General features: G+C 44.0%; 1 protein-coding gene and 1 long non-coding RNA gene across 5 annotated transcripts in view; both read left to right on the plus strand.

Annotated features, from left to right (window-relative positions):
- Window positions 1-6,019, plus strand: part of LOC310899324 — a 29,226-nt gene extending 23,207 nt beyond the window's left edge. Inside the window, exon 6 of the long non-coding RNA XR_014584206.1 lies at window positions 301-6,019. This is a non-coding gene — a long non-coding RNA (uncharacterized lncRNA). The remainder of the gene's footprint in view (window positions 1-300) is intronic.
- Window positions 6,020-7,205: 1,186 nt separating this feature from the next.
- EMCN (endomucin) overlaps window positions 7,206-19,148 on the plus strand; it is a 50,715-nt gene continuing 38,772 nt past the window's right edge. The window contains exon 1 of one of the 4 annotated variants that reach the window (XM_083835568.1): window positions 7,206-7,379. In XM_083835568.1, coding sequence (XP_083691694.1) covers window positions 7,355-7,379 — 25 coding nt within the window. In that variant the 5' untranslated portion in view covers window positions 7,206-7,354. Of the gene's footprint in view, window positions 7,380-7,920; window positions 8,207-19,148 lie in introns of those variants that run through there. The other 3 variants (XM_083835566.1, XM_083835565.1, XM_083835567.1) reach the window with 3 other exon arrangements.

Raw genomic sequence — 19,148 nt, forward strand, 5'->3', positions numbered from 1 at the left:
CAAATGCTCAAAAAATCCTCCATCAAATAAATCTTCTAACAAAAAGTAGCAAAACTCACAAAACAGTCAACTTGACAAATAGCCTTCCATCAGCCCTACTGTGACTCAGTGCTTGAAAGATTTTTGGGGAAAAAAAATCCATTCCAGAAGAGAGCATAAAATGAAAAATATGGCCTGAACGAAGCATATTTCCAACACACTTGCAAATGTTGTCGTAGCCAGCAATCCACCCTGGATAAAGACACCTCCCAGCCATTGTTATTCTTGAAGGATTTTGTGGCTCTTCCTGTTGTTTTGCAGCAGGTGGCTTGGTGACTCAGCCCGGGGCCTCCCAGCCAAACAGCAGGATCACGGGGAAACGAAAGTCTTTCTAACACCAACCTAAAACCGAAGGACTGAAGTGCAGGAGCCTCCCCACACACCCAACAAGCGAGGGGTGGCGGCCGTATAGCAGCTTGGTCAAAGGGAGGAGGCCACGAAGGAGGGGTTGGCCGTGGATCGTCAGCCAGGTATCGCTCCCCTCGCCCCTGGCTCATTGGTAATCTGCTGGAGCAGCGCTAATGTCTGGCTATTACTTCCTGAAGCACTTGCATCTTTTCCGATGTTTTATGCTTTCAAGTACTGACCTGATCCAAGCGACCTCGGTTACGCAGCAGACCCAAGCATCAGTTCATGTTGGTGATTCCCAGCAGCTATGAGCTGTGTCGAAACAGTCTCTTCTTGTAAGGCTCTGTTGCGCAATGAAGATCACAGAAAAGGGTTATACCAATTAAATTAAAAAAATACATATCTTGGGTTTCCTCAGTGAGTACGCGAACGTTTGCTGGTGCTTTACATTCCTCCTGACGTAGATGAAGATTCTCTGCAAAACTGAACTTTCTGTCAGTGCGGTGCTACCCCCACTGCCCCACCTGCAAAGGAGCAGTTTTGTTCTGTCATTGAACCGACTGCAGTAAATGCGATGATATAACACGCTACTTCACAGCTTTTGGCTGTAAATTTGTTAACGCATGGGTTTGATCGGTTGTGTTTGAGGAGCTGCCACCTCAGCTAGCTCTTGACAGACTCACTCTGCATGGCATGCTGTGACCCTCGTGGACTGACCCTAGCTGTGGGCAACACCTGCAGGCTGAACAGGGCTCTGAAAGGGGCTCCCCGTGTCTGTGGGTGATGACAGAAGTTAAATAACACCTGGGTTAATCAAAAATTTGGATTAGTATAAGCAGGGATGGATGTGAATTGGTATATTCCTGATGACAAACTGCCCAGAAATACAACAAATCAGCAAAACCATGCGTGTGTGAAAAAAATCTGTGAGTTTTCCAGTTATCTGTAGGTAACCTGAAATACCTGCTTTTAGCAGGCACCCAAGATGCTTTTATTTTCAGTCAGCCAGTTGCTGCCTAACTATTACATGCCGTGGAAAGAATTGAATCCCCCCTGTATTTCTGAACAAATCAGAAAGTGGAAATGCAGAGAACAGGAAAATGTTTATGGTATCTGTAGAGGGGCAGATATGCGGTCTGCAGGGAAGCCGAAATACTGGGGGTATATTTTGGCACACCACACAGGGATTTTACCCCCTTCTCTTGCCGGCGCAGTTTCCTTATTATCAGATCGGACTTCAGACCGGACACGCATTGTATTGTGCATGTGTCAAAAAATGCCTGCCAGCAAGGCTCGCCCCGATGGCAACAACAGGATGTCTGAAATACAGCAAAGGAATGAGAGCTGGGGGAGCCGGGCGCTGCGGAGCAGCAGCAACAGCCCTTCTGCACGCAGCGGTGAAGCCACAGAGAGCTCAAGCCTGCGGATGCTGAGGGTTGGGGTGGACGAGACGGCAGATGACTGCAGAAGGAGCATGAGGAGAAGTGGCAAGCAGAGAGACGCTGCCTTAAGATCTTGGCGCTGCGCAGCAAAGCATCTCCTATGAGTTATCTTGGAGTGTAAGTTGGCCTTGGTTCTGTAATATGTGAATTCTGGCTCCTTGCTGTCAGGCTGGTGGGGAAGTGCCTGCTCACTCCCTCTCTGCCCTACATCAAATCCTGCACGGCTGCCAAAGCCCCTGTAACGCGCCCTTTCTCCAGCCCCGGTCCCCACCTCAGGAGGTCCCCAGGTGCTGTGAGCAGCGGCCCAGGATGCTCAGGTCTCACAGCACTTATGGACAGAAACAGAACTGGGAGATGAGGAACATGGACACATTTTTTACCCAGCGTCTCCTTTTACGAGTGGATGAAAACATGGATTTGTAGCAGATGCCGGGTTACTGGCGTACCCACAGTGTTGGCTGCTGAGAAAGCCATAATACTGTGTTGTGTTTAGGTACAAGGGGCTCTTTATAATCAGATATTTTATAATGCTCTAAGATGTTCTTTTCTGGCACTAGTGGTCTGAAAACAAAGCTGAGGCAGTTAAACCTATAGCTTACACCAACCAACATGCAGAGTATCCCCTTGCGGGACTAACAAGAAACCCGATGCATTTTTCCACTGCTTGTACAGAGGAAACCAAATGGAAAAAGGGAAGCCACAGAAACTCAGCTCGGCAGAAGGTTAATGTCCTTCAGCATCATGCCCAGGAAGGCTGACAAGTACAGCTGGAACAGAAGGTACTTCTTGCTTTTCAGCACTGAGGACCACTGCAGCCTTGTTCTGCTGAGTATTTTCTAACCGTGCCCAAGAAGGATGAGCTCATTGCAGTTTACCGCAATGAAGGCGAGGTATGCATCTGGAGAGATAGTGGCTGGATTTATTCAGACTCTTGGAAAATTAAGGCATGGTTCAAAAGCATATTTCTGTTTTGTTTCCTCTGAGACAGCCAACAGTGTAATCACTCCATGCGTTTCAAATAACATGAGAACCTGAGACTGACTCACTGTTTCCCATTTCGCTAGCTTGGGACAGGATGCGAAGCTTATAAACATATTCCGTGTGAGTCTTTACATGACATGAAGTTCCTTGCTCAAGTTTGCAAGCCCACATTTTTTTTTAATCCCTAGAATGACTGTTTGTGGTCTCCCCTCCAGCTCTCCTCCAGCCCATATGTAAGGACTTGGGGCAGCAGTATGTTTCCCCCCATAGCCTTCTTCTCTCTATTTCTGCAGTTATGCCTAAGCTTCTCTCTGACCCGCAAGATGGAAATACCTATACCTCGGTAACTCACAAAAAGAGAAGGAATGGACCTAGAACTGGATCATCAGAAGGACCCTTGTTGTTAAGGAGCACATTGCATCTCCAGGTAGGGACCTCACAAAGTCAAGGGACAACGACAGCCAAAGAAAACAGCCAAGTACAGCCTTCACGCACGTTGGTGGGATTTTAGTAACTCCGGAAGCCAGTGAACCTGGTCAGCAGGTGTAGGGTAAATTGCTGCCCTATTAAAATTGCATTGTCCGCTGGCTTAGGAAAATAAGGACTGGGCACAAAAATTGGACTGTTTTCAGTGATACTCATGATTCACGAGACTGTGAAATAAACATGGCTCAGGATGGAAGTATGGTTTTCAGGGACAGGATGGTGAACAGTGTAAGTGCAGAGCCCTCTTTCTATCTCAGGCTTGTCTGGCAGCAGCAATGGGAGTGCACAGTAAGAGAGAGGTGCACAGAGGTAGCTCAGGAGCACAGATCTGCTGTGCCCGCTGACAGTGACGTGTATCCACATCACACATATAGCATCCTTTGAAATCTGGCACTCAAACAGAGTGGCAACTGCATTTGTTCAAATATGTTCCTGACTTGAATCAACTGCAAGTGAATAAACATTGAGCTAGTTCCTTCAAGCACATTTTCACTCCCTGTAGTACATCAGTAGAGTTCCAGGTATGAAAGAAGAGGAAAAACATGCTCAGCAGTAACGGATATCCTTACAGAGGCTGTCGGTATTGGGAAAAAAAAATACACACACACAAAAACAAACAAAATTCATCCCGCAATACTCAAGTGTGATAGCTAGTAATTATATTAGCTCTGGCCTTGAACATATCTTTTGTGGAAAGAGTACTGAAGGCTGAATGTGTTTTGGTCTTTAGTGCCTACATAAAGGGATCCAGGCACTTAGAGATTTAGTGGAATTTTTCACATTATTGGCTGGCTCTGAATCAAATCAGTGACATTTAAACATTTCTGTGCTACAAAGGAAAGGTGGCTATCTTGGTTTTTAAGCACTTAAATATATTTGCAAGCCTGATCTTTAATACTTGGCAGTTGGGCACTGACATTTCTATTCCCTGGTATGTTCCAGTACTTTCATAAAAGATTCAGAGCAAAATATCTACATTTTAAAATGTCCCCTGGCATGAATTTTCTGAGTAACTTCTATATATGATCATCAAAATATCTTGGTTTAGTACAGCTATATTCAAGATCTTTAAAGTTCTACTTTATATTCAAATATTAATATATGTAATAGACTAAAACAAGTACTGTCCAAAATGATTTTTAAAAGAATGGAAACTAAGTAACGTATTGTGAATGTATTGAATGGAACTAAGTAATGTATTTCTATACTGTTTACAACTGCATTTTTCAATGTAAATTAATCCTGCTTATGGGAGTATAAACAAATACAGAGGTAAGTAATAGGTAAGTCATAGGTAATTTCTGATAAAATATCATTTTTAATATATCTGCTGAAATACAAACGTAGCAAAGCAAAAAAAATGTGATTATCTTACTTTTTTCAGTGGAAGGAATAATAAGCATCAGTGAGAAAGGCTGGCAAATTTGGTCACTAGGTTTGTTTCTTCACTTTAGAAAATCATTGAAGACCGTGTATCTTTTTATTTTTGCTTGCGTAAAAACTTTGACAAATTTACTCTTTGTACCCACACTGGAAATTGCCCATAGCCCAAAGCAAGGCAGCATGGCTGTCCATATTATTTCCTGTTTTACGCAGCCGTGCTTCGAGAATATTGAACAATATGTAAAACTTTTACATTCGCTAAATCTGAAGGGGATTATTTGAGTCTCATACGAGAACTGTGCAGAAGAAGGCAATGTTTTGCTCCAAGCAATGTGAACTAAGAAAGAATATATAAATACAGCCTGAGACCAATAAATCTCTAACTGCAAATCCACTGTGGCAGTAAATGGTTTCCCTTTAATAATGAAATACCACACTGGCAAAAATAAATATATAACGTAGGCTACCCAACCATTACTGGACTACAAAATAAAAAGACTTTAAAACAGAGAATCCTTTCATTCTCTAGAGTAGTCTGTGGTCATATTTCAAGTTTTCTTCTGCAACTATGAGGGCTAAAATCTCACTTGAAAAAGTGTGGAAACTGAGACTGTCACACAGCCACTTGTACTGGGGCTCTAAGTGAAACTCCAGATAGTCCAAAGCTGGCAGTAATACCACAGTTGGCAGCATTACCGATGACCAAATTTCTCTTTATAAAACAAAGAACACATTGGCACTGAAGCTAAATTTCTCAGTTTGAGGAAAGAAAGAAAAACATTTATTCAATCAAGGAAAACTTATTTGCTGTTAGGGAGGAAAAGAGAAGTTTTTTTCACTGTACACATAGAGGAATAATCTTTTGCTACAAAGATCTCTGGAAGATTTTTAAAACCTTTTAAAAAATAAAAAGTGTTCTTTTTTCAAGAAAAAAATATGTTTCCATTGACAAGAGTAGTGAGAATCTCTCTTCTACACCTCAGATACTTCAAGACAGAAGCTGCAACTCAGCTTGGCCAGAGTTTTTCTTTTGGTGATTTCTTTCATCTGCTCCCTTTCTATTCCTATTATTATTCCTTCCTGTTCGTGCCAATGGTCGTCCTACCAAGTTTGATTTTGCAAATGCTGTCTGCCTTTGCTGTTGATGTCAGGGGGTCTCTTAGGGGGCCACAGTTCTCTTGAAGCTGCCTTAGGATCCTCTGAGGTCCAATTCAGGTTTCTTGACTCAGTGGAAGACAGCTGTGGTCCTTTCTCTCCCATCCCCTTGCATGAGTTTGGGGAGCTTGCTCCACTCTGATACACGCAGTATGGGTACCTACTGCAGAGATGCAACACTTTTTGCCTTCATTGAGTTGCAGGTAACCGCCACCATCAGCATCAGCTTTGAGGACTCCTTCGGATGCTGCTACTCAACATGAACACCACTGAAGCAAATCAACGCTCTTAGGCACTCAGTTTCTCTGGGTCTCAAAAAACAGGGGAGGCATCCTGTCCTCAAGCCTCTTAGATTTTGCTGAGGAAGTTTCGTTACAGCCAATAAAATTCCTTTCTGTATCATTCTTTAGAACGAACATTTCAGGTTCTATTTTGGCAGCGCAGTAAGTCTAAGGTTAGAGCTCCTCTTACCACATCAGAAACATCCCTACCCTGGGATGAGTTAATTCTCCAAGTTCAGATTTACCTTCTTGGTTGAAGGCTTTCTGCTGCAGTGGTTACTGCTTTCTGGGCCATGCTAACTTCATGTCCTATGTTGGCATAAAACGAGTATAAAAACAGCATGCTGGCTCTAGCTCCCTGCCATGTGCTCCAACCCCCTTGAGAAGTGTCATTGTGTGCCCCACCTCTGCTCTTAGTCACATCTGTATTACGGTGAGATCCTTTCCAATGATGGAGAAAGCTCAGCCTTGCTAAGGACAACTTGCAGATTTTCATTTCTCCTAGAAGCAAATACTTATCCAGATGAAGTGCCAGAAATTCAGTATCTACCATCAGATTTCTACTGAGCACCAGCTTCTGCCATCTGCAATAGGCAGAGGATGTGTCACAGTCTTAAGATGTATAAATGTAATTTCTTTAACTAAACAAATGTTGTTCCGCACACGAGGCTGATCTGCTACTGTTTTCCTCATCACATGAATAAAACAGCACCGCTGTTGGAAGCACTGGCTTAGCTCCTGGGAGTTCCTGCATGTGAAACTGTTCCAAAACTTCCCTTATGGTGAGCAACAATCATAAGGGAAAAAAACAAAAACAAAAACAAAACAAACAAACAAACAAAAAAAACTAAATTACTACAGTAAGTAGAGTTAGTAGAGTTGACTGTTTAACAAGTCAGGCTGTTTGTGAGGTCAGGTTTTCCTCTTAATTTTCCTGAGAGCTGACACAGAGGGAGATGAGGACAGATGCTGCAAGGTGTTCTCATTGGGTTTGAAGTTTTGTCAGTAATTATTGTCAGCTGCATAAAGTCATTAAGGCACAGTATATAAGAGCACTGCAAGACCATGTTTTGATAGCTATTGACTTCAGAGCTCTGTTGGGGACTCTTCTGTGTCCTCTATGGAAATGGCTGGGAGAAAAAGGGATGCCACAGTTTCCTGGGTTAGCTGGACCTGAGGAGAAGACACGGATCCTACATGGGTTCCCTAGGGGAACTTTGAGGACTTTATTTTCACCACATGGCACAGCAAGTCAGCATTGCAGGTACCTCTGCAGAAAATTTTATATATATATATATATTTCCTTTGCTAATGAACCAGAATCCGTTACAGCTAGTTGAAATTCTTCACATTTTAGGAAGTTGTTCAAAGAGGTGTGTGGGGGGGGGCTAATAACAGGCCCGGAGCCTGTCCCTCATGGGGCATGTTGCTCGGGGCCTGGCCTTGACCTGTGCTGGTGTCCCCTCAGGGCTGGCAGCTCTCGGGAGGCACGTCCTCTGCTGGCTGCGTTGTTGCCCAAGGCCACTTAAAAGGACACGAAGAGGAGGCAGGTGGGGGCTTTTGCTGCCTGCTTTGCCCCTCCATCCCCAGTGCATTATCCCCTATTAACCAGGCTCCTTTGCTGCTACTAAATGTCCCCTATAAAAGTGCCCCCAGGTACAGTATGAAAGGCGGTGATGTATAGCCTATTCTAAAGAAAGTCTTGCCTCTGTTGAGAAACTTTCCTGACCTCTTGGCCGAAGAAGAACAAAATAATGTATTAACAAAAACACAGCCGGCTGCCAAAGAAAAGGAGTTCCTGTAAGGACTGAAACAATAAATCTCCTCCGTGCTGAACTCCCTGAGGGAGTATGCTGTGTTTCCTCCTGTTCTTTATCAAAGTCCCCAAAATAAGCAGGAATGGGCAGTGACTAGGCACAGGCTCTACACACCTTTTTCCATGGAGTAATTAAGGCCTGCCGCGGAGCGAGAGAGCACTCCCTGCCCAGCTGCGTGAGGGAGAGCTGCCCGCACCACTGCTGCCACCAAGCATGAAGCTCCTGGGGACTGCCTTCTTTCTCCTAGCTGCGCTCTGCGTCTGTGCCCTGGGACGTAAGTTTTTGGCTGTTTTAACCTCAGCAGGCTGTGAGCAAAAGCTTTTCTTTCGTTAGATGGGTGTTCTCTTTTTTTTTTTCCCTTCTGATTTTTTGTTTGGTTGTTTTCTGTGAGGTGTAGTGGTTGAAAGACTGCGTGCTGGAGGAGGAGAAGGTACTAGCTAGGACCTGAGTTTAGCTGTGTTCTAGGAAAAACTTTCCTGCCATTGTGCTTCTTGCCATAGCCCTCTTTCTGGGCGTCGTGAAGCTCCTCTACCTGAGAGGAGTTAAAAGCGCTGTATTTACAAAGGTTTTCTGTTCCTTTTTTTATTCGTTGAATTGAAGCATCCGTTGGAGAGAGGGCTTTAAGGGGAAACTGAAACGTCTGTCAGGTTTGGTGAACGTTTGGAAATCAAACCTGCCCTGATGGATGTCCCTGGCTCTGTGCCAGCAGTAAGTTTGGCTGGGGGTGTCTCTGAGAAACAAGTTTGGGCTTGCCCCAAAAAGATATGGGGACTTAAGGCGTTTATCAGGTGCCAGATAATAAGGGATGCACGCCTGGGGGCAATGTTACTTTCTGAGTGCAGTATCTTTTTAAAGCGATTCTGAGATTCACAGATTTAATCAAGCTTCACTGTGTTCACATGGTCATTGAACTGCTGTTTTCATTATTCATCAGCCTGGAAGATCGTGCTTTTAAAGAGGAATTAGCTAGAAAATCCTGAAAGGGTGAGAAAATCTGTAATAAGGACCAGAATCTATCACCACCTTTGTCAAAAGATGCATTTGAAGTCAAATCTGCTTTTTACCTGCACTTTAATTTGCTGGTCCTCTGGCGTGCACACTCAGAACCAGAGCTTCCATAAATGCCCGTAGATTGCCTCTAAATGATTTTATGAGTCAGAAGTAAAAATAGATAAATAAAATACCAGGTTAAGTGATCAATTAATGAACTTTTGCTCAGATTACGTGGTAAAATCTAGACATGTCTTTTGTGATGTAGCTAATGTGAGCCTGGGCTCACAGCTTTTTTGAAAAAAAAATCGATACAGGAGATTAAAAATAATGTTGTGCCAAAGAAAGAACTGCGTTTAAAACTATGTTAAGTACAAGCCACAGAAGTCTGTGTTGAGGTACTATTTATTCTCTGTCTGCTACTCCTAGTAAAAATAGCCTTCCTGTCATTGTTGAACCTTTAATTTCACAACTTCTGAAAAGCGAAGCGGAGTTGGATCAAAAGGAGCATATTTAACACAAAAGTCCATAGAGCTTATCAGAAGGCAGCACGCAGGGGTGGGAGGAATTCTGTCAGTTTTACACTACCCTTTCTTTAAAAAGGATCTTCCCTCCTCTGCGTGATGTGAACGGGGCAGAACTGATGACAGAGAATAAGCAAATTGCACGTAGGATACGTATGCTCTGAACAATTTTGGTTCTGTAGAAGTATTTTTGAAAATGCTTTATCAAAAGGTAAACATGGTAGTGAAATTCTGTTGGCAAACTCGCGTTAAGAAATGAAGAATATGTGTTTGGATTATGTGTCTCTGTCTGTGTTGCCCAAGAAAAAGAACATAATCTGGTCAAGCTTCTGTCTTTCTGTGCGGTCTCTAAAAATGAGTAATTAAAAGCAGGTTACCTGGACTTTTCCTACGTGTCACCTGTTAAAGCAGAAGCAGTTTTACTGTCTGATATATGAGGCTGGACCGAAGTCTTCGGATTTCCACTATTTGTGATCGTTGCAGTGTTCTGTATATCTGGGCTGTAACAGCAGGCTCTGATCCTCTGAAGATCACAAGGAGGCTGATATCAGCCTCCTGCGTGTTCGGGCTCTCTGTTTTGAACACTGGAGACGGCAGCAAGGCATTTCTCTGGTTGCTTAGAAACACCTTTAGTATTTTAATATTAAGCTCAGTAAAATATAGAGAAGGTCAAATCATACCCCAGTGTTTTAATACTCCCTCTACCAGGTTTTGGGGTAGTTTGTCTCCGTCTTCAAAGTTTACCAAGACAAGTAATATGTGGGTTTGCAGCCTCATCATGTAATGCACACAAGCCGCCTGCCCCTGCTTCTTTTTCAAACCGTGCAGAAGGGTGTTTCCGTCGTGTTTAGTAGAGACTGTGCCAAGTCCCCTGCAGGGCTTCCAAACTTTATGCCTTACCTTCAGCCTGTATGTGGGCGCTGCTTTCTTGGTAGTTTTCTAACTCATCTTGGGATCTTGTGTCCTCAGAGTCCCTACTTCTTGGTGGGACCTACCCTCTGCCAGCAAATTACCGGAGGCCAGTAGAGACCAGTATGTACTGGAGACCAGCCTCCAGTATATGTGGAGGCTGATGGCCTCCTGACAACCTGCCTCTGCTCTCCAGGCTTTCATCCACCCTTTTAGAGCTAAATGATGTGCTGCTGAATGTAGGACTTCCCTCATGCTCGTCCCAGGGTTCTCAGTTCCAGCATATTGCCCTCTATTCTTCCCTGCCCCAAAACGGATCTCAAATAGAAATGCTTTCTGGGTTGGTTCCTAGCATTTCCATCTTTAAACAACAGACTGCACTGGAATGGGTCTTTATCACGGAAGGATAGTGATCCAGTGTAAATGCTTCTCTCCCTTTGTGATGTGTCCGTAGCATACCACATCTTCCTTCCAGTCTGGGCACCCAGGTTTCTCTCCTACAGAAACGACAGCAGAAAAGAAGGGGCTTGTACCCCTCTCAGCATCAGTCTGGATGTGTTCAGGTTATGTATGCTGTATCATGCCGCCTGGCATCAGGGATGTGCTACGGGTGAATCTATTGATGTTTGATTAGTGACCCCTGTTGACAACGAACAGCACCTTTCACTGTCTCTAAAACTGATGGCACTACAAAATAAAACAAGGGTGCTTTTCACTTTTTTGGGAGCAAAACTTGGCATCGAGAGCCTGGTCCAAATGCCATGATTTGGAGCTGCTCCATTACAGCATGGAGCAACCTGAAGCTAGGCACTTCCCAACCCCTTCCTCATCAGGGGCTTGCTGTAGCACCTGGGGCATCATCCCAGCCCTACAACACTGTGGTTTATGATAGCCTGAGGGGATGTTTCACCAAAGCAGGGTTCCTGTAGTGATCATACGCATTTGCAATCACCCTAACTCTGCTATTGTCAACGTTAACTAGAGGAGATGGATAGTCTTTCCCTTTCCTTCTTCCCCTGCTCTCAGGTTACAAGTCTTCAAGTCCTTTAAAGAAATAAATTTTAAAATTAAGCACTAACTTAACCATTCTGAGCAGTTAAAACTTGATTGTGGTCTCCCCTTACTCTGGGTTATTATTCATGGCTGTGCTCTGGCAGACACCACCAATGCACAGGCTCTCACAGTCGGATCGCTCTCATCTCTGAAAACTTGGGAAACGTCAATAGGGTTTAGATAACGACCTGCCTTTTCGTGCTTTTAGCTTGCTTGAACCCAAACTCTGAATGTCTTGGGAGTTTTCCTGTTGTGAAAAAATCTTTTGGATGTTTCCACCCCTCCTAGCAGTTTGCAAGACTAGCTTTCTCAGAAATCAAATTGTAGTGCTGGAGCTTATCGTAGCCTTTAATTGAGTTTTTGTTCTGGTACAGACTTTTTCCCTCCCTCCAATCCCCCCCCTTTTTTCCCCCTTCCTCCCTGCTGCCACATCTATTTCATTTCTTTGAGCTGTCTCATGGTGGGCCAATTTTGCCTAATGGGTTTTAAAGGTGCATTTACTACTGGACAAAAGAAAACCATTTATTTTAGCCCCACACTGGAATGCAAGTTTACTGCATTTACTGAGGTTAGGAGCAGATGGCTTAATACCTGCTTGATAAGGAGATGATGATTTGCAGCCAAAATAAATAGAAACTGAATTTGAAGGGCATGTTGCCTGCAGCTCCAGACCTAAGGACGCATAATGCTGTATAACAGAACCAACAAATGGTTGTCTCATCTGAAAATTTACCAGCCTATTTTCTTTTTTATCTATCTTTTTTCTTTCATCTGGTTTAAAACCAAAATTTCTTATTAATCTTCAGACCTTTACAAATTAGGATAAAAGATCCGCTGAGGCTTATATTTTGTTTTGCTTTCCTAAATAGGAAAGGACCTTGATTACAGTGTCCAGTCATTTCTATATCTGTCTGATCTGTGTGAAAAACCTGCAAAAATACACATGAAAATAATCTTTAAGAAACTTTCAACCCAAGGAAGAGAGCGACTTTAACTGGTACCCTTCGGTAGCCAAGCTAAGACGCCAGGCCAAAGATGAGTCCCCAAAATCATGTGGGGACAACATCATCATTTCTATTGCTCATGCTGGGGGGCTGTGTCTTCTGCTGAGGCAAACTCGAGAAAGACCCTTTAATGGGTCTTTAATTTGGCGATTCTGTAGATGGAGAGAGTGTGTTGGATTTGTGTGTGTGTAGCAGCTGTTACTTCCAAATACAAATCAGGAATTACAGACCGGGCTCCACTAGAAGGTAAACATTTACTTTTGGGTTCAGCTAGAGCTCTAAAAATAGGTGTCCAAAATTAAACGGAGGAGTTGACACCTAGAGTCGCACCATGCCCTGCCACACAAACCACTGTCGTTGTCCCAGCACAGTGGTGATACCTGGGCATTTGTCTTGCCAAAGTGGACTCTTGGGTGCCCTACCACCATCACAGACCTACCTGCCAGAGGAAAAGAGGCTCGACAGAATGTTATGTGATGCAAATAACAGGGAAGGGATTTTCTAACTGCTTTTAAGTGGCCAGCAGATGCTTGCCTGACTTTGGTACAGGTGAAAATCCTGGTCTATTTATCAACAGAGAATTTTTACAACAACTTTTAATCTCTTTTTCCAGTAGCACTACGTGCACCTGGGTGTTAGCTGTGCATTGTAGATAGCAATGTGTCTCAGGTTGCTGAAACCACAGAGCTGGTGGCACATGGTCGTGCATCATATTTATCTGCTGCAACCTTTCTGCCTTGTCTTATCTCTCTAATGAAATTAAACGTTTTGCCAGGATAGGAGCAGTACACCAGCCTTGCTCTCTGAAGACTTCTCCAAGATATATAATCATTTCAAAAAGCACATTCAGGTTGTCTTAATGCCTTGAGTTCTCAGGGTCGTACTTGGTTTGAGGAATGTCAGTGTAATCAAAATTTTAGGGTTAAATTAATTAAATCCCTGATTATATTAATGAGATGCTTATGCTTCCTGCAGATGTCTTCTTTCATAATCTTTAGCAGGAGATTAATATCATATTTGGGCTTGACAGGCTTGGTGACTGAGGCAACAACTGATAAGAAAAGCAAAAGGTTTAGATTTTAGTTAGTCTGAGGAAAACAGTGCCAGCATATTTACTAACCTTTCTGGTCAAGAGTTTGCATTATTTTCCTCTATAAATACACTACTTTTTTGTTGAGGCATGTTTTCATTGCATGATAATTATTTGCAGTGACCAGGGTAATTTTTTTTACTAGTCTTCCCACTTCACATTCTCAACATTGAGTCTAGGCTTTTATTTGAAATACAGCGTTGATAACCTTCTAAATGTTAATATGCAAGCTGTTATTTATCCCAGTGTGAGGACACTCTGAAGTCATCTTTCTTTGATAGATGAATTACCCCTCCTCATCTCAGCATGGATTATATATCACACCAATATAGGTGAGGTAAATATCAGTGTTTGTGAACTCATTCAAAGGCTGTAGAAGCAAAAATATACCACCAAGGGTTGCGAGATGAAATGGGGAACGAGTCAAGGATTGCTCTGACAAAAAGTGAAAAATACAAGTGTTTTCACCCCAGATTCTAAGCTGTGTCACATCTGGGAATGAGTAGTGGCTTTGGGCAGGATTCATGACTAATCTTCCACTGTTATTCAGGGTCTCCAGAAGCCAAAATACTGCCCTAGAATCACAGATGCTCTGAAACTCCTACCCAGCTGTCCAAAACTCATCTCATCTTGACATCTACAGACCATCATAAAGGCAGAAGTCTGTGGCACGATGAAGGAAATATTTGGGGCCAGCATACAACTTGGTAAAAGTTACTCATTTATGCACCAGACTGTTGAAATTTCTTTCTGGAAAATGCTTAATTCTTTCAGTTATGGAGCTTTTTGGGCATTCTGCAGAATTAAACTCTGCTTTGCCAAAAAAACACACAAGTCTTGGAAACAATAGATATTTGGTTGAAAGGCTGCTACAGTAGAGCAGCTTTAGGTTCACTTTAGGAAGTTTTTTCTTACTTGAGCAAGTAGTTACAGTCTATTAAGGTCTTTGCTGTGCTTCAGAAGGCAGCAATGTATTTACCAACTGTGGGCTTCGCTTGGAACAACAGGCTAGTGTAGCTCTCAGCATATAACGAGAGGAAGAACTTATTGAAGATGAATGCCAAATAACCCTACCCGCGAGACGTGCTGATGACAGAGAGGGAAATGCACAGCACAGGTATTAGAGGTGAGAGCTGCCCAGTGCAGGACTGTTTTTCTTTTTTGTTGTGTTCAGCACATTTTATCTGCTCTGGTTCCTGTGGCTTCAGAGGAACCCATTATTTCCCTTGCATGCTGCTCCCTGTGCTAACGGAGTCGTGTGGCTGGTGCATCTCAGTGCTGCTGGACTTAAGTGAACTAGTGCACTATTTGTCTTACAGCAACGCTTCCTTGTAGTGCACTGCATCCTCCCAAACTGCTTTCACCTTGCCTTTCCATGAACTGGCAGAAAATATAATTTTCAAGGGCAAATACTGGAAAATGAGGATTGGTTATTCATGGAAGAAACGGCGAAAGGAGAAGACCAGAAGGATCTGATTAGGAAGTGCAAATTGATTTGCAATAGTCATAATCTTCAGAGGGAACTAAATTGCACTTTTATGGGCAAATAGTACAAGAGACACCTACAGATGTTCAACACCATGAGGTGATCAGCTCCCAGCTCTCCGTGACTTCCCAGTGCACTGACTGGGACCCAGAGTTTGGACAAGCCTGAGCACCCCAAATAAGCTATACTAGGAAGCTGGTTGTAAGCATGGGTGCTGGTGGGGCTGCCGCTGCAGTTCCCAATGCTCTTTGATAGCGTAGGTCCTCCGTGCTGAGCCTTGCCTCAGGTGTTCTCCTACTAAGAACTTCATTTCTGAGTTCCTGCTTCGGAATCTAAAGCACGTGAGAAAAACACTTTGATTTGGCATCTGAGCTTAGCTGTTGTATCAGATTGAACACCTGTGTTATTTTGGATTTCTATCAGTCAGCTTTGTGAGATGTTTGCAGATGAAGGGCTCTTTCTCATCTGTGTGTGTGCCACTTACAGAAACCAGATCTTTCCAAAGCACATCTTTCATCCTTGCCTATAATGTGACTTCTGTGAGACCGTACTCCCATCCCCATTTTGGGCTTTCCTTTTGGGATATTTCATACATTTGGTACCGTCCAGCCTGCCTACTGGACGTTGTGATAAAGGTGAGGGAGGGCTCAACTGAGCATGGAATTACATTAGTGACAGAAGCAACTCACCGTGTTTCCACAGGAGCTTTCTCACAGGAATGGGTTTTTGATGCTCCGGATGCTTTCGGACATTTGTCAGGACCGGGTGCGGCTGGAGTGAGTGCATAGGGCTGGGCCCGGATGTGCTAAAAATGAGTACATCGCAGCAGACGCTGCAGTGGCCCTTTCCTGAATTATACAATTAGTCACACTGCTGGGGACGAGGTGGGATCTTAGCGCAGGGCTAAGAAAGCCCAGAGCAGAACAGCCACGGTTTTACCAGTGGCTGCACCACCGGCACGTCACAAAGGAGAGCTGCCCGTTGACCTGGGCTCAGCTTCCCCCCGTGCTCTCTGACATCTGCTCTGCCCAAGCACGCTCTTTTCTGGGAAACAAAAATAGGCTTGCAAATAGCATGGTAAGGAAAAATCACTGAGAGCATTACCCAGAGGACATCATTTGCTCTCTGCTCTCTGGGCGGGGGTGGCTCGCACCGATGCTCCTGCTCTTTCCTGTGCAGGGAAGGGGCTCTCCTTTTATCCTTTTTCCTTTTCTGCTCAGCAATGCACAACATGCAAAAAGCTCTTTCTTATATGAAACTGCAGCCATTAAAGACGTTTTAAAATTGATTTGCCGTGACTAATGCAAGGGGGGTGGCAGTTTGTTTTTCATCCTATAACACAACCCTTAGGAACTCCTGCCTTTTATCTTGCACACGACAGGCAAACATATCACCATTAAAGGGTGACAATCTGGTGGCTTAAATAGCTTTAAAGAGTTTAATTAAAACCTACTAAATAGGTTTAGCAGGTTTAAATAAAGAGAGCTTGGAGCCTTTGTCCAAGGCAGGCTGGGGTGCTGATGATCATGCTGAGCACAGTTATTACTTTATGGAGCGCGAACAACGTGCTCATCCCTCTTTAGCACACAGTAATGAAGATATCCACCAGGTTTTGCACAGGAGCAGAAAGCGCACTGAGGAAAGCTGCAGTTAGGTGCGCTCGGTTGGGAGTTTGCATTTCTTCTGAGGTTATAAAAGAAGCGATGAAACTGGCGCAGATTTTGGTGGCCGCATGTTTGGGGAGGTAAAGCTTGGTGTGTGTTTGGCTTATTGCAGGTGCTAGGTAAAACACGGGGGCGCTCAGTCAGTGCTTTCCACTGTTGTTCTCGTTGAGGAGGAACTCCTTGATAACCTACGGCCACGTTAGCCAAGGCCAGTCCTCATCAGATGCTTTTCTGGTGGTTTTTGGTGGGGTGAGTGTGCGCAGGAACTGGCTGCGGGGTGCTTTGAGAAAGCTTTATGGAAACTGTGCTGCTTGCTTGGGTAACTAATCACAGAATCACAGAGTGGCTGGGGTTGGAAGAGACCTTACAGCTCGTCTAGACTAACCCTACCACCACGGGCAGGCACACCTTCCATTAGACCCCGTTGCCCAAAGCCCTGCCCTACCCAATGTTGAACGTTTCCAGGGATGGGGCATCCACAGCTCCTCTGGGCAGCCTGTGCCAGTGCCTCACCGCCCTCGTGGTGCAGATCCCTGCCACCACGGTGTAGCTACGGCCTGGTGCTGGGCCATGCTTGGTGCTGCATGCGGGTGAGCAGAGGAGCACCGGGGCAGCGCTGGCACCAAAGTTTCATTTCCTGCCTTCGTCCTGTTCCCGGTGGGAGAAATTGCGGCGGCTCCCTCCCTTTCCTTCCTCTCCTCTGCTCTTGCTGCCGGGTGCCTCCAGCCGGCGATACCGGCCTGCAGCCCAGGGGCAGCAGCAATCCTGACTTGGGGCAGCGTTGCGCTGTTGGTGATCCAGCATGGGGCCGTCATTAGGGACACGGCTTTTCCTTCACCAAGCGCTGTTGTGGTGGGGATGGTTGCGTGCAGGTACCTTTACGAACACGTCCTGTGTCGTGTATTGCTTTAACACACCAAAGACATAAAAAGCCATGAAGGTTGTGCGTTTTTCTCAGGGCTTACTTCAATTTCATGAAATTTGCAAATGGTTTTATTAAAATGGTTTTATTAAATTGAATACCACCTTTGTTGTGCACTGTTATCAGCTCTGGCCATCCACTGGATTGCATCAGAACCTGAATTCCTGCAAAGAAAATAGCTGATATGGCCATCAGGGAAAGATGTAAAATATGAGTCATGAAGAGCTGTATGTATGAGAAGGAAATTAGCTATATCAAATTAATTATTTTTAAAAAAACATTTTCATAAGTTCCCATCTTCTGTGTTTTTAATATTTGTTTTTAATTCTTGAATGTTTAAATTATAGATTTTCTTAATCTTGGTCTTAGAGGTACTGAATAGGAATAATGGAATTGATGTTTTCAAACAATACTGTTAAGATTGCCCCTAAATCTCTTCCAATGGAAGGTTTTGTGTTTTGAAAGCACCTATGTTTCTTCTTAAAAAAAAAAAACAAAACATTCTGCTTGCTGTTCTCTTTTAGTTAATATTCATAGTATGGACTAGCTATTTATAGACAACCAGCAACTAACCTATGACCACAATTCAGCACTGTTGTTTGATTTTTGGGAGGTTTTGTGTCCTAATTTCAATCTTAACAAAATACTTCAGATAAAACTGGAAGTACTGCAGGGAGGATTTTTCTCAGGATTTATCCAAACAGAGTGGGTAAAATTCTGTGGTCGTAAAACCATGCCTGATCTGAACCTGCAGTTTTCCTGGCAATGCATTTCTCTTGGTACTAGGTAGCTCTTATTTGTGCAATTTGAGGGGGGGTTGGGCTGCATCTAGTGGAGTTAAAATAATTTACAGAAATGCTGAGGGAGGACTGAAATAACAGCAGTTACTGAAAATGAATCCCTTTCCTTGCGCTGTCCTCAGTTACAGCTTTCTGCAGTATTTTCAGAGGCTTGACTCTGCGCTGAACACATGCTCCAAACAAAGCAAAATATTGAGAAAGCTGTAAATGCAAACCTTGCAGCTTGTATCCGTGTTCTTACTGTCTATTCAGGAAGATCCACAGATGCAGTTGAAATCTTGAACTGCAGGTCTCCTCGTTTCTTGCAAAGTTCCTTTAATGCTAGCATGTGGTGCCACTGGGTGATGCAGTTTGTAGCTGTCTAGAAAAGAAGAGCGTACTGGTATCCCTTTTTTTATTGATTGGAAAATGGGGCATAGGGCCCCAGTGGGGCTGGCGTCAAAATACCACTGGAAAACAGCCACAAGCATCAGTGGCAGCTACTTTGAAGATACTTTCGATGTATCTTGGCAGAACACTACCCTGAAACGTGCAGGAAGATGTGCCCAGGATTCCTAAAAACCACTTAGAGTACTCAGTCTGAACCCTGGGACATTCCTGAGGAGGAAAGCCCCAAACCGTGTAGCTGCTGAATCTTACCAGATAGAAGGCCCGTGTTGAAGGCCTGTTGGTACACCAAGAGTTAAAGCCTAAGTTTGACCCCTAAATTAATACATTCAGGTGCACTTGAGTTCTGTTTGGAAGGGTTGAGCAGTACCCAAAACTTGTTTTGGC

Source organism: Anser anser (genome assembly GCF_964211835.1).
Source record: "Anser anser genome assembly, chromosome: 4".
NCBI lineage: Eukaryota > Metazoa > Chordata > Aves > Anseriformes > Anatidae > Anser > Anser anser.